This window comes from Zalophus californianus, chromosome 3, assembly GCF_009762305.2.
Source record: "Zalophus californianus isolate mZalCal1 chromosome 3, mZalCal1.pri.v2, whole genome shotgun sequence".
Classification (NCBI taxonomy): domain Eukaryota; kingdom Metazoa; phylum Chordata; class Mammalia; order Carnivora; family Otariidae; genus Zalophus; species Zalophus californianus.
The window spans coordinates 186675236-186688603 of record NC_045597.1 but is presented as its reverse complement, the minus strand read 5'-3'; the positions used below and the strand labels follow the sequence as shown (position 1 = coordinate 186688603).

The following is a 13368-nucleotide window of genomic DNA, read 5'->3' as shown; positions in this document are numbered from 1 at the left end:
GCACACATGGACTCCATTAAAAGAAAAGTTCATGTTTCAGGGGTGGTGAAGGTGTGTACGTTTGTGCTATGAAAGGCAAAAATGTGATGATTAGGCCATTGCTGTGAATGAAGAATACTTGTTTAAGCAACAGCGCATTTCTTTATGAATCTCACGATGAATTGTATTTTACAGTCGTTTGCTTGCCTAACCCAACTCTTTACTTTGTCACTTTTGAGGATTTAACAAATATCACGTTACCTATTAGATTTGTGAGGAGAATCAGGCAAATAGCAGTTAAGTGATTTGCTTAAAACAAAAACAAACAAACAAAAAGAATCAAAGTTAGCTGATTTTGGTGGTCTCATACAAGAACCTTGATTTCTAATCATGCCAATTAAACATATAAATTACCATGTAAAGTGACCAGAGTAATTCTTTAAAGAATTTTTTTTTTTTTTTTTTTTAAAGAAATCAATGCTTTCAAAAAGAAATTCAACAGCATTGTTTGGTCACCTATGCAATGTGGTGGTTTGTTCTTAACTGGCTTTGAGCAACCCGGCATGGTAAAGTGAGGAAGGAAGTTCTGGGAAGCTGTGCGAGACAAGTTAACTCTTATAGATCACACCACACTTGCATTTTTACAGTGGTTATACCAACTTTTCTGCTAGGGAGAACAGTCTGGTGCCAGGCAAGAACTGCCCCCAGTGGCTTTGGGCTTTACCTTGTTTCCTGTACCGGCACAGCAGATGCCCAGGGCCATAGCAGCTCCATAACGCACGTGAGGATTGTAACTCTCTGATAGCAATGAAACAACACTGGGGCACTGCTCAGGGGTCCTGATAAGAAATAGAGGAAGTGAAGACAGTGTTATAAGTAAAAGATTTTAAATCAAGATGGAAGAATTTCAACCAATTCTTTTTAACTTATGGGAAACAGCAGTTATATTTCACATGGAAGTTGGAGAATTAAAAATTGCGCATGGAATTCTAATTATTGATATTAATCTTCAGTATTCAGAGCCTATACACAAAGAAAATAGAACATATCAGTGATTCCTCAACCACAGCTCTGCATTAGAGCATTACAGTCATTCCTTCATGCTTCCTCCATAGTGAGTAATAACCATGAGGGTATGGGGGGCACACAATGCCCTACATCAATTCTTATCTTTCTTGCTTATTTTGTGTTTTGTATCAGAAGACAAAAGCTGTTATAGAGACTCTGGGATGTTTCCAAAGCTGCACGAAAGATCTGAATTGCCCAGTATAACTCTGATTGAATACCAAATTGGTAAATATGCCTTGATAATGAAAAAATTCTGTTTTTTTTTCTTTAGCAATTATTGTTGTTGTTGATAAGGACAGAACTTGTTCTTAAAAAAAAAAAGATTTTATTTATTTATTTATTTGAGAGAGAGAGAGTACGCAAGTGTGGGGAGGAGCAGAGGAAGTGGGAGAAGCAGACTCCATGCTGAGCATAGAGCCCAACATGGGGCTTGATCCCATGACCCTGAGACCATGATCCGAGTTGAAATCAAGAGTTGGACGCTCAACTGACTGAGCCACCCCGACCCCAGAAATTGTTCTTTTTGCAACCTCTTCATATTTCAGCAAAGACAAAAAAAAATAGGGCAACCCTGACTAATGAAATACTTGACCTCACCTTTATAGTGGTTACTCTTTAGGGGCAGCAGGATGGGGGTAGTAGCTAGAGGAGAATGTAAGGGGAGTATCTGGGCAGCTGATAACGATCTCAAACTGGATGCTGGTTACAGTGTGTGTTCAGGTGTGAAAATTCATCAAACTGTAGACTATGTGCATGTTTTTAGATGTATATTACACTTCAACAAAAACTTAAAAAGGTTATACATATAACTACATTTAATAGTTTTTTAAAGTTTTTAAACACTATCTTGTTGTGAATGAAAGCAGTTACTACTTATAGACCAATTCAAATCCATAACTTTGTTGGATTGTCCTATAGCCTCAAACTCTAGCAAGTGGTAAATTCAAATTTCAAATGGAATAGAGCCAAATTTATGAAAACCATCCAGAAAACTGAAATTATGCTACAAGAGAAGGCTGGATTTCCTCCTTACAACGAAGTCCATCACTCTTTCTTGAAAATGTTCTCAGTTTGACTAAGCTTCCTAATAGGAATAATTTGTAAATAAGACTAATGGCAACAATATGGAGAAAAAGCTTGGTATTGTGAAAGATTCAATGTACTAGGAAACAGAAGATCTGGGTTCTAGTTCTAGTTTTGCTAATTTCTTAGTATGTGATATTAGGTAAGTCACTTTCTTTTTTTTTGTAATTAGAGATAACTTTTCTTTTGTTGGAATAATATAAAAAAAACAAAATGAGTAAATAACAGAAAATATGGTAATAATATATATACCTTCAGTTAATGCACAAAGACATAAATAACAATACATTATATAAGAGGAAGCCATGAAGTCAAAAACCCATGTTCCAGTTCCTGCTTTGTCTCTAAATATCTGGGATAATTTAGACAAAGTTCAATGAAACAAACACTCTGGGATCCCTTTCTATGTACGAAAAAAGAAGGAATGGGACTAGAAGTTCTATGTCTTTCCTACTTTATAATTCTATGGCTTTTTTTTTTTTTTAAAGATTTTACTTATTTGTCAGAGAGAGAGAGAGAGAGAGACAGAGAGCACAAGCAGGGGGAGTGGCAGGTAGAGGCGGAAGCAGGCTCCTCCCTGAGCAAGGAGCCTGATGCTGGGATCATGACCTGAGCCGAGGCAGATACTTAACTGACTGAGCCACCCAGATGTCCCCAATTCTATGGCTTTTAAAAATGAACCAACCAGGGTGCCTGGGTGGCTCAGTCAGTTAAGCATCCCATTCTTGATTTTGGCTCAGGTCATGATCTCAGGGTTGTAAGATCAAGACATGTATCAGGCTCTGTGCTCAGCAAGGAGTCTGCTCGAGATTCTCCCCCTCTCCCGCTTCCCCGGCTCATGTGCATTCTCAAGTAAGTAAATAAATCTAAAAAACAAAGCAAAACAACCATCAAAGGTTTTAAATCAATGTTCATTGTTACAGGACATTTCCTTGATAAGAAATATTCCTATGGAATTTAAAGTGATATTACATCGAAGAAGCTGCTGGAGAGTCATTCTGCAACTTGTAGTTGACCCTACCATCATTTAACTTTTATTTTGTGCTCCTATTAGGCAAAGAACTTAAAGCTCTGTCCATAACTTGATACTCAAATCCTCTGACAAACTCAAGCATTTTGTTACCAAATTAATTACAAATAAAACCAACTCAAGAGTGTACACATCCCAAGGGCCAAGGCTGTGTTTTCTCTATTTTTAATTTTCCATAAATTATTAGCACAGGGCTAGATGTTAAAGATAAAATAATTTTTATTACTTGGTAAATGACAAAGGGAGCCAAACTAAATTTATATTTAGAGACTTAACCAATAAGTATTTTCTACTAGGTTCAGGGCCTAATGGGTAACCTCTGGGGGGTGGGGGTTGGGGGGAAATCAAGCCCTTCCCTGTTCCCCTGCCCACTTAAGTTTATAATTTAGCTGCACCATCAAGGAAAAAAAAAAGGGAAAGTTAGCAAGTACCTGTGTTGCTTCATAAGGGCTAATCGAGAGTGTCTTTTAATTTTATGTGCTTTGAAGTTCTCAGTAGGGAGATCACATAGGTAAGGCCTGAAATACCCACAAAATAGGTACCTAATTCTAATTTGTTGTTTCAGTAAAATTTCTTGGCTTGTAGCTAACAGTCAACTTGCCAACTTTACTATTTGTACAAACTTTCCACAGAGCAGGAACTGTGCAAGGATATATGCACAAGTCACTGCCATATCATCTGACCATAAACTGCATATATGAACTCCTTTCTTTCAACATACTGGCTATTAACTACTGTTTCTTTACTAAATATTTTGTGTAACCTCAACATTAAATCCTATTAATAAATCAGATGCTTTCATCTGGTGTCTTTTTTCTAATTTATCTTCACTAGAAAAGAAAGTACAGGAATATATGTATATAGGCAGAAACACTATTCTAGGCACATGGGGTCCAACACAGAGGGAATTTGGTGAGGCCATAAACCACAGGGTAGTCCCCCTGGTAGAACTGTGAATTTACAATTCTCACTAGGTAAATGGCATAGGATTAACATATGACAAAGGAATTAAGAATATACCCTCTGCTGAGCTTCCTTGTATCCCCTACCAAAAGATTAAATAATCTGAGTAGTATCCTGAATTTCCGAGTACCTGTTGAATGTCTTCGATGTGGTATACCACAAATATACCACAAACACCTCAATCAACATATAGCAGTCCACAAAGAAAGAGGAATAAAGGGGCACCCCTCCCCTATACTACTTCTCCCACCACGACAGTTCATTTACATACCCAGGAAACTCACATCTTTCTTTATTCATTCTATTCCCTCAACCCCCACATCTTATCTGCCACCAAAGCAAGTGAAACCCTTAAATTTTATTTGTTTCCATTGCCTGCTTCAGGCCCCAATCACCTCTCACTGGAAATAATAGCGACTCCTTAAATAATCGCTCTGCCTTCTTCTCCTCTTGTCTTCATTTGGCTGTGGTAGTGAGAATAACATGGGCTTGGAATCAGAAAGACTTGAATTCCAATTCCAGTGCAGCCATTTATTAGTAGAGTGGCAATCACTAAATCTCTCTGACCTTTAACTGCATTACCCATAAAATGGTATCTGTTCCATCTTATTCATGCTGGGGAAAGTTGGTGGTATGGTAGAGTAGAATATTATACTACAATCACTGAAATCTAAATGCATTACCAGAAATTGCCTTTGGAGCAGAACCAGGAATCTGGCTACCCTAGCTGTAGTTTGGGTTCTTATTTGTAAAAAAGGAAAGGTAACTCATGCCCAAACATTCATTCAAAATAATATAAAGTGAGTTGGATATTAAACCTAGAAAGCTGGTTGTATTCAAAATCCTGACCTCCACATCTCCTCACCAACTTTTTAAGGAGCTAATGGCACACAGAACACTTACCCACTTGTCCCTCAGCTGCAGCAAGGGCAGGACATTCCAGGGAAAACTGACTCACACCAAAGAACTTATTCTAAATGCATCTTAACTTCATTTATTTTATGATGCTCAACTGTTGAAAAAGTATTATACTTAGAATAGGATATTAACAGTTTCATTAGTTTCAGAGAAAATTTTGCCAGTGAACATAAATACTGGGAGCTTAACTCAGAGCTTTACCTAGTTGATTACCATAAAGACTAAAATAGGTTGTGAGGGTTATAAACTCAAAGAACATAAAAAAAATTCTTGTGAAGTTTCTCAGCCTGTAACAGTCCTAATGCTGACACATTCTTCAGTAAAGTGTTAAGACAAGAAACAATACATTCTTTAATAAATTAGCTTAGACATCAGTCCCTTCAAGAGTACAATAAAAGCAGAATATTCTGTTTACTTTAATTTTTAGCAAGTAGCTGTAAAAGGACAAAAGAATCCTTCTAAGCAATGATTGGAATGTAAATATTTGCTTAAAGCAAAACTTGAGCACCTTAATCTTTGTCTATACATATAACACACATAAAATATATGCATAAATCTAAAAATTATAAAGTCACAGTTAATAAATGAATAAATAAATGATAAAACAATTATCACCATCACTTTGAGGCTTGGAATGAATTAATGGACCTCAGCATAATTATCAATGACTGCTAACATCATAAAAATAGAAACAAGTCGACCTAATGTGCACTCCCAGCCCCTCCCCTCCAAAAAAGAGAGAGAGAGAGAGAGAGAGAGATTGAACCTCAATGTGACCAAGCCTCAAGGTCCAACTATCAATTTACAGGAAATACAGAAGACCAAAAAACACATTCTATTACACACAGGGATGCAGGATGCAATTAGCAAAATCCATACTGTGCAACCTTGATGGTAATAATAACCTGGTTTCTTCAATAAGCTGCAAGGTGGAAAAAAGAGAGAGGGGAGGAAAGGCAAGAGATGGCAAGATATTCAAAGAAAATACACCAAATCTTTGATAATAGTCCATAGGGCTTTCTTTCACTTATTTCAGATAATTCTAATACCACTTGAATCTTAGCCTTTCTATACAAACATTTATCTCTTAGATAACATTACAAAGTAATTCCTGTCGTTTGATAAAATTCCCTTAATCATTTGCAACAAAGTATTTAAATGACTGATCCCTGATTAGCAATAAAAACTTATGTCTGTGTCTCCATGAACATATTTATTTATTTTTAAATAGATTTGATTGATTGATTGGGAGGGGCGTGTGTGAGCAAGGGGAGGGGCAAGGAGAGGGACAAGCTGACTCTCCAGCTGTGCATGGAGCTCACAGCGTGAGCTCAACTGCCGATGACCACAGATCATGAGTGGAGCCAAAACCAAGACTTCAACACTCAACCTACTGAGCCGAGCCGCCCAGGTACCCCTCCATGAACATATTTAGAAAAATAACTGTCTAGAAATTACCAAGTCACAAGAAAATAGTGGATTTTGTTTTATTGAGTAGGAGGAGGTAGAGAGCAAGTAATTCAATAGTTTGGAAACCACTGTATTAGCATAAAATGTATAATGTATGATAGCTTTTTCACATATTTATGTTTTGCTATGTTAAACTTAAAAGTACATTTACTCAGACAGGGCGCCTGGGTGGCTCAGTTAGTTAGGCGACCGCCTTCAGCTCAGGTCATGATCCTGGAGTGACGCGATCGAGTCCCGCATCAGGCTCCCTGCTCAGCGGGGAGTCTGCTTCTCCCTCTGACCCTCTCCCCTCTCATGTGCTCTCTCGCTCTCTCAAATAAATAGATAAATAAAATCTTAAAAAAATAAAATAAAAGTACATTTACTCGGACAATTATAAATGTGTTAGCTGCATCTGTTTTTAACAATGGAGCTACATGTGGGAATTGTAGCAATTTTTCTTGTTCTTTAGTTTTTGGCTAGTTTATAAAAATAAAAAAGTGGTTATCATTTGGTTAAAAAATGGGGAGAGGGGTGCCTGGGTAGCTCAGCTGGTTAAGCATCTGCCTTCGGCTCAGGTGGTGTTCCCAGGGTCCTGGGATTGAGCCCCCCTGCCCCCCAATCAGGCTCCCTGCTCAGCAGGGAGCTTGCTTCTCCCTCTCCCTCTGCAGCTTCCTCCTGCTTGTGCGTGCACGCGCCCTCTCTGCCAAATGGATAAATTAAATCTTAAAAAAAAAAAAGGCGGGCAGAGATATATTTTTTGAATTTTATTTTCATTACAATGTAAAAGAGATGCATCAGATATTCATTATCAGGAAAATAACTGAGAAAGAAGAAAGCAGTTTTGTTTCCCCAGCATACTTTTATCCCATGAACCTCTGTATCCGAAGCTGCTATTTGTGGATTCTCACTTTATCAGTTTAGATATATCTCCTACATGTTAAGTATCATAAAGAAAACAAAGTTACCCAGATCCTGCCCTAAATCATACAAATTCAGTCCTACCTTTAATATATATATTTTTAAATCATTTTACTAGACTTCAGATAATTAAAAATAGCTATAGTTTTAGATAAGCTTTTGCTTTATTTCCAAACAGATTGTTTCTTTCAGGTGCTACCAAAATAGGGCAAAAATATCTCAAAAGATGAGAAGAAAGTAAATTCGTAAGATTTATACAAAGAATTCTACTTCACCATAATAAGAAACATGGCTCTTAAAAATATCAAATCGCATTCCTGGACCTACAGGAATCTGCAATATTCAAATCTATAATACTAAAAAAGTTACAGTATTATTAGCACATTCCTACCACCCCTTAAAATGAACAAACCAAGGGAAGTCTTATGGTATGAGTGAGATGCATATATAGTGTAGATTATTAAAGTATTAATATCTCCTTGATTTTATAAAAATGAACACAAATATACTTCAATTCTCAGAAAGTTTAATTCATTTCTGGTATTGAAATAAGTGTCCTGATGATAAAAGTCTACTTCTAATAGCTGATTACAGTGATTACTGAAGACTTGCAGAGCTGAGCAAATATACATCAAATATTTGGGTCTTTTATGATCATCAACTATAATTCTAGATATAAGAATTCTTTTGATTAAAGGACACTGTCACTTCATGACATCAAGTTGTACTATACAGTTTCACTAATATTTAAAAAAATATCTTATTCTTTTGTTCTTGACAAAAGTGGATATGGTCATAAGCAGCTCTCTCTGGCAATAACCTGGCAAAAACCGTCAGAATGAACTTTTATAGAACTCTGCAATCTAGTCAAAAACTTACACCAACCAGGGGTCAGCTTAATGAAGCGTTGCTGTAAGAGATTGCTGTGATATTCTAAACTGCCCATCTACCACCCCACTCCCGAGACTGGTGGTGTCAGTGGAGAGGGCAGCCTGTGTCCTAGTACAGCTGTTAACGAGAGGGAGCAAGATAGACTATTCTCACAGAATTGAGAATAAATTGTGTTTCGACCTGTCTGGTGGCTCCTTGAAGCACCAGAGCAATAGCCTGCCTTTGTTTCAGCAAACTTAAGTACTCCCAGGCCTGGAGCAACTTGCCAGGTGACATTTGTTGAAAACACTTAAAGGCAAAAGTACTGGCCATGGGAGCCTGGGGCCAGGGTTAATAGTCCAGCTAGGCAATAAACAGACCAAAGAGCGTGGAAAGAAAGAGGCTGGGGGTTAATAAGGGCCTTAAAAACTGCTGCATATACCGGGGGAATTGAGAATACCACATGCATACTCACGGTTAGACGCATGCTCAGGAAAGGCCTGAGAAGACTCTACACTTTCACTTCAGGTTCCACATAAGCAGGAAGCAAAGACTAAGGCAGAGCAATTTGGCAAAGTGCTAAAGGAGTGTCCCGACACAGAGCTAATTTGCAAAGACTTGGAGAGTCTTTTTCCTTTCCTTGGCTCCAGGCATTTAAGGAAACTGTCAAAAAACACTAGCTGACCACTAGGCTAATGTAACACAGACTTCAGTGGCCATTCATGAGAAAGCATACAGGCTTTATAAAACTACTTTAAAAAAGTCACCAAACAATCCACAACAAGCAGCAATAATAAACCCCTGGGGGGGGGGGGTGGGCGGGAGAATCTGATTTCCTTTGTTGCCACACTGTAATATTAAAAACATCCAGTTTGCAACAAAAAATTAAGAGTCATGCAAAGAAATAAGAAAGTACATACAGCCCATTCACAGGAAAAAAAGAAATGAACAGAATCAGTTCCTGAGTAAGCCCAGGACTTAAACTTTCATATTTAAGAAAGTTCAAAGAGAAAAAAAAGAAAGGCCAATAACTAAAGAAAACAGGAGAACAATGCCTCATCAACTCAAGAAAATCAACAAGTAGAAATTGTATATATATACAAAATCAAACAAATTCTGGAACTGAAAAGTTTAAGTGAAATGAAAAATTCACTAGAAGAGGGTTCAACAGCAGAACTGGGCAGGCAGAAGAATCAAGTTAGGTGAACTGACAATATTAAATTAGATTAATTGAGAATTATGTTGGTGGATTGAGATTATCTAATCTGAGGAGCAAAAAGAGAAAATATTAAGAAATGAACAGAGCCTTAAAAACTGGTGGAACACCATCAAGCATACTAACATATGCATAATGGGAGTCCTAGAGGGAGATGAGAGGGAGAGAGGGGTAGAAAGAACATTTGAAGAAAGAATGGCCAAAACTTCCCAAATTTTGATAAAAGACTAGAAACTCAACAAATTCTAAGCAGGATAAACTCAGAGACTGGTGAACAAAGAAGACAAAGACTACATTCTAGTAGGAGGCATACAATCAAAAATAAATGATAAACTAAGTAAAAAGGTGAAGTACTAAGGAGAACAAGAAAAGTAAATCAAGTTAAGGGGTATTGGAAGAGACAGGAGAGGAAGGTTTAACAGTACTAACTAGGGTAGTCAGGGCAGGCTTCAATGATATCGTGCTATTTAAGCACAGACAGGAAGGCCGTAAGGAAGCAAGTCAAGTGGCTAGGCAGGGGAAGAGCATATTATGTATTAGGTGGAGGAAACAGCTCGTGCAAGAGCCCTGTGATAAAACAACACCAAACACATTTGAGGGGCAGCAAAGGCCAGTGGTTTGAGTGCAGTGAAGAAGGAGAAGAACAGTTGAAACTATGGCCAGCCAGATCATAAAAGCTTTATAGGAACTTTATAGGCCAGGCGATTACTGGAACTTTGGCTTTTACTATGAGTGAAATAAGGGGCCACCGGAGGATTCTGAGCAAAGCAATGATATGATCTGCCTTGTTTAAAAAAGGTCATTTTGGCTGCTTTATTGAGAACAGAGGGCAAAGGTAGAAAGAAGACTGGTTAAGAGGCTACCTAGAAATCCAGTCAAGATAAGATGGTGACTTAGGTAAGATGGTAGCAGGAGATGTGGGGGAAATTTGGTTTATATGCATTTGGTATATATACTGAAGGTAAAACCAACAAGATTTCCTGATGGATAAAATGTAGAATGTGAGATAAAGAGACTGGAAAGATGCAACTGCCTGTATCTGAGATAAAGAAACCAATACATAGAGCAGATCTGCAGGGAAAGAGCATAAACTCAGTTTTCGACAATCTGAGTTTGAGATGTTTTTTAGACATCTAAGGGAAATATTGAGTAGGTGATCGAACGTGAGTCTGGAGTCTGAAGGAGAAATCTAGGCTAGAGAGTTTCAGGATATAGATGGTATTTAAAGCCATAAATGTATATAAGACACCAAGTACAGACAGGAGAGAAAAGAGATCCAGAAATGAACCCCCAAGAAGGTTGAAGATTAAGAGGTTGAGGAGATGAAACAGAACAAGGAGACTAAAAAGGAATAGTCAGTGAGGCTGGAGAGCATCCATTAGTGTGATCTAGTGAAAGCCAAGTGAAGAAGTTATTTTATGGAAAGGGAAATGATCAGCTGGGTCAATTGTTGCTGTGAAATAGGCAGAGCAGGTTATGTCACCTTATTACAAATGCAGAAATCAAAGCTCATAGAAAGGTCTCCTAACCCTTCGGTATTCTGCCTGTCTACTCTCGTGACCACGAATCATAGCCATTAGGCTGGAAAGAGAGTTTTAGTTTTAGGGGGCTTTCTTCAACAAGTTAATGGAAACCATGGGTGAATGGAGGAAGACAATAAAGAGGGAGATGAAGTCAATAGAGGACAGGAACCTGGGAGGTATCTGCCTATTAAGCGGGCAGAACAAGAGTTAGAAAAGATTCTTTAAGAAAGACAAAGAACCAGGATGGGATGTCTCTGAAGGAAGGAAAAGATACAAGCTTTAAAAAGAAATGTTTAGCCAACAGTGCTGAATATTGCACACAATCTGTAACTGGTTTTAAACGGACTTTCTAAGAGTTGTTTTAGTAGAATGTTGGAGATAAAAATCTGATTATAAGGATTATAATGAGAAGAGAAACAGGCAATTCTTTAAAGAAGTTTGATGATGAAGGAAAGAGACTCAAGGGATAACGAAATGTTTAGTTTTCATTAACTAGAAACCTGAGCATGTCTGCAAGAAAGAAGTTAGAACTGGGGTGCCTGGGTGGCTCAGTCATTGAGTGTCTGCCTTGGGCTCAGGTCATGAGACCAGGGTCCTGGGATCGAGCCCCGCATCGGGCTCCCTGCTCTGTGGGAAGCCTGCTTCTCCCTCTCCCCCTGCTTGTGTTCCCTCTCTCACTGTGTCTCTCTCTGTCAAATAAATAAATAAAATCTTAAAAAAAAAAAGTTAGAACTGAGGAACTGAATATTCAAGGCATGGATTCTATGTGTGAAAAAGATACCTTATTCAGCAAAATTGCAAACAATGTAATAAAGAGTTGGGATCAAGAACTTAAATAGAAGTTGTGGAAAAGAGTGATGTCAACGTGATCCCAAAGGATAGGATGGATGAAAAGAAAGACATTTTGAGAAGATAAAAGGTGACAGCACTTTCAGATTGGTTTAAATCTTTCATTAAAATAGAGGTAAAATCAGTCATCAGGGGAGAGTGAGTAGAGTCTAAGAACAGATTAAATCTGGAAGAGCTATTTTTAGAATTTTAGCTCTTTCACTGATATTGTCAAAGAAAATGAGTAAGAAAGGAATGAAAGAAAAAAAAAAGCCAAAAAATATTTGAGTTGAGCTGTGGGACCTGTTAAAGTGAGCTAGTTTTTAGCTACCATGTCTGTATTATAATGATCAATATACTTGCTTGTATCCACCCATGAGATAAATTACACAAGGGCAGAAAATGTTTATCTTGTTCATCACTATATTGCCACAAGCAAACGAACTCAATGAATACTTCACAAATGAATGTGTACTGGACACAATCCCTATATTGCCAAAAATTCCTTAATGGCTAGTGTTTGATAGATAATTATGACTGAGAGGTAAAAAATGTTCTTGGCTGATATTTGTCTTCTTAGACCTATAAATTAGACTGCCCTTTTAAGTCAAAGATAGAATCTGTCTAATAAATTAAAAAGGCATCAGGGACAAAATTCATTATTTTGGGAAAAATGCATGAATGAAGTTTTTTGGTTATGGTCAGATTAGAGTCTGAGTCTGAACTTTAAGCTACTTTAGTAAGAATTTATCTGGAGTTCTTGGTAAATGAGGTATTTCACACAAATGAAGTTTCCAGATACTTGAAATTTAATTCTACTATTAAGAATCATATTTTTATATATTTATCATTTTGGATGGCAATCTTTTTAAAAATGCATTTCATGCATTCCTGCCATCCAAAACAGAGCCGAATAAAAATTATTTACTCTTTTCTTAAATATGTGGAAGTCATCACTCTGGTATCAATTATTATACCACATAAAATTGTGAAGGCCTGGGTTATAGGAGAGCTACAAGCCTCTATTCTGAGTAAACCTACATGTCTATACTTTTTACTTCCCGTTTCTTCTGTGCACCCTGTTTGCTATTATCAAAGTGCTTGTCCACCTGTTAATTTGTTATCTGCTCTGAAGTGAACAGGGAAATGTGTTTGTTAAAATCGTCTCAAAGTGAATTTATCACTAAACATTCTTTTGTACGATTTAGATTTACCACCATGTGCAAATGGTATTTTTATTAAAGAGGGGAGAAAGACATGTTTCTGTGAGTGAGTGTAAAGAGATTTGGAGTGGGGACTTACAGGCTGCCTTCCATCTAACGTGCATGAGGTTTTCAGAGCATAGTTTAGTTATTTGCCAACTGAAAGATTTGTCTACTCTTACATATATTTATTATTATTTTGCTTTCTTTTTGATTCTCAGCTATGCTTTTTAAATTTTTTTAAAAAAATTAACATATAATGTGTTATCTGTTTCAGGGGTACAGGTCTGTGATTCATCAGTTTTATACAATACACAG

At 37.4% G+C, this 13368-nt stretch overlaps 1 protein-coding gene across 1 annotated transcript in view; it reads right to left on the bottom strand.

The window, feature by feature from the left end:
- PSMD1 (proteasome 26S subunit, non-ATPase 1) overlaps positions 1-13368 on the bottom strand; it is an 89878-nt gene that overhangs the window by 23615 nt on the left and 52895 nt on the right. The window contains exon 17 of the mRNA XM_027589241.2: positions 704-818. Coding sequence (XP_027445042.1) covers positions 704-818 — 115 coding nt within the window. The remainder of the gene's footprint in view (positions 1-703; positions 819-13368) is intronic.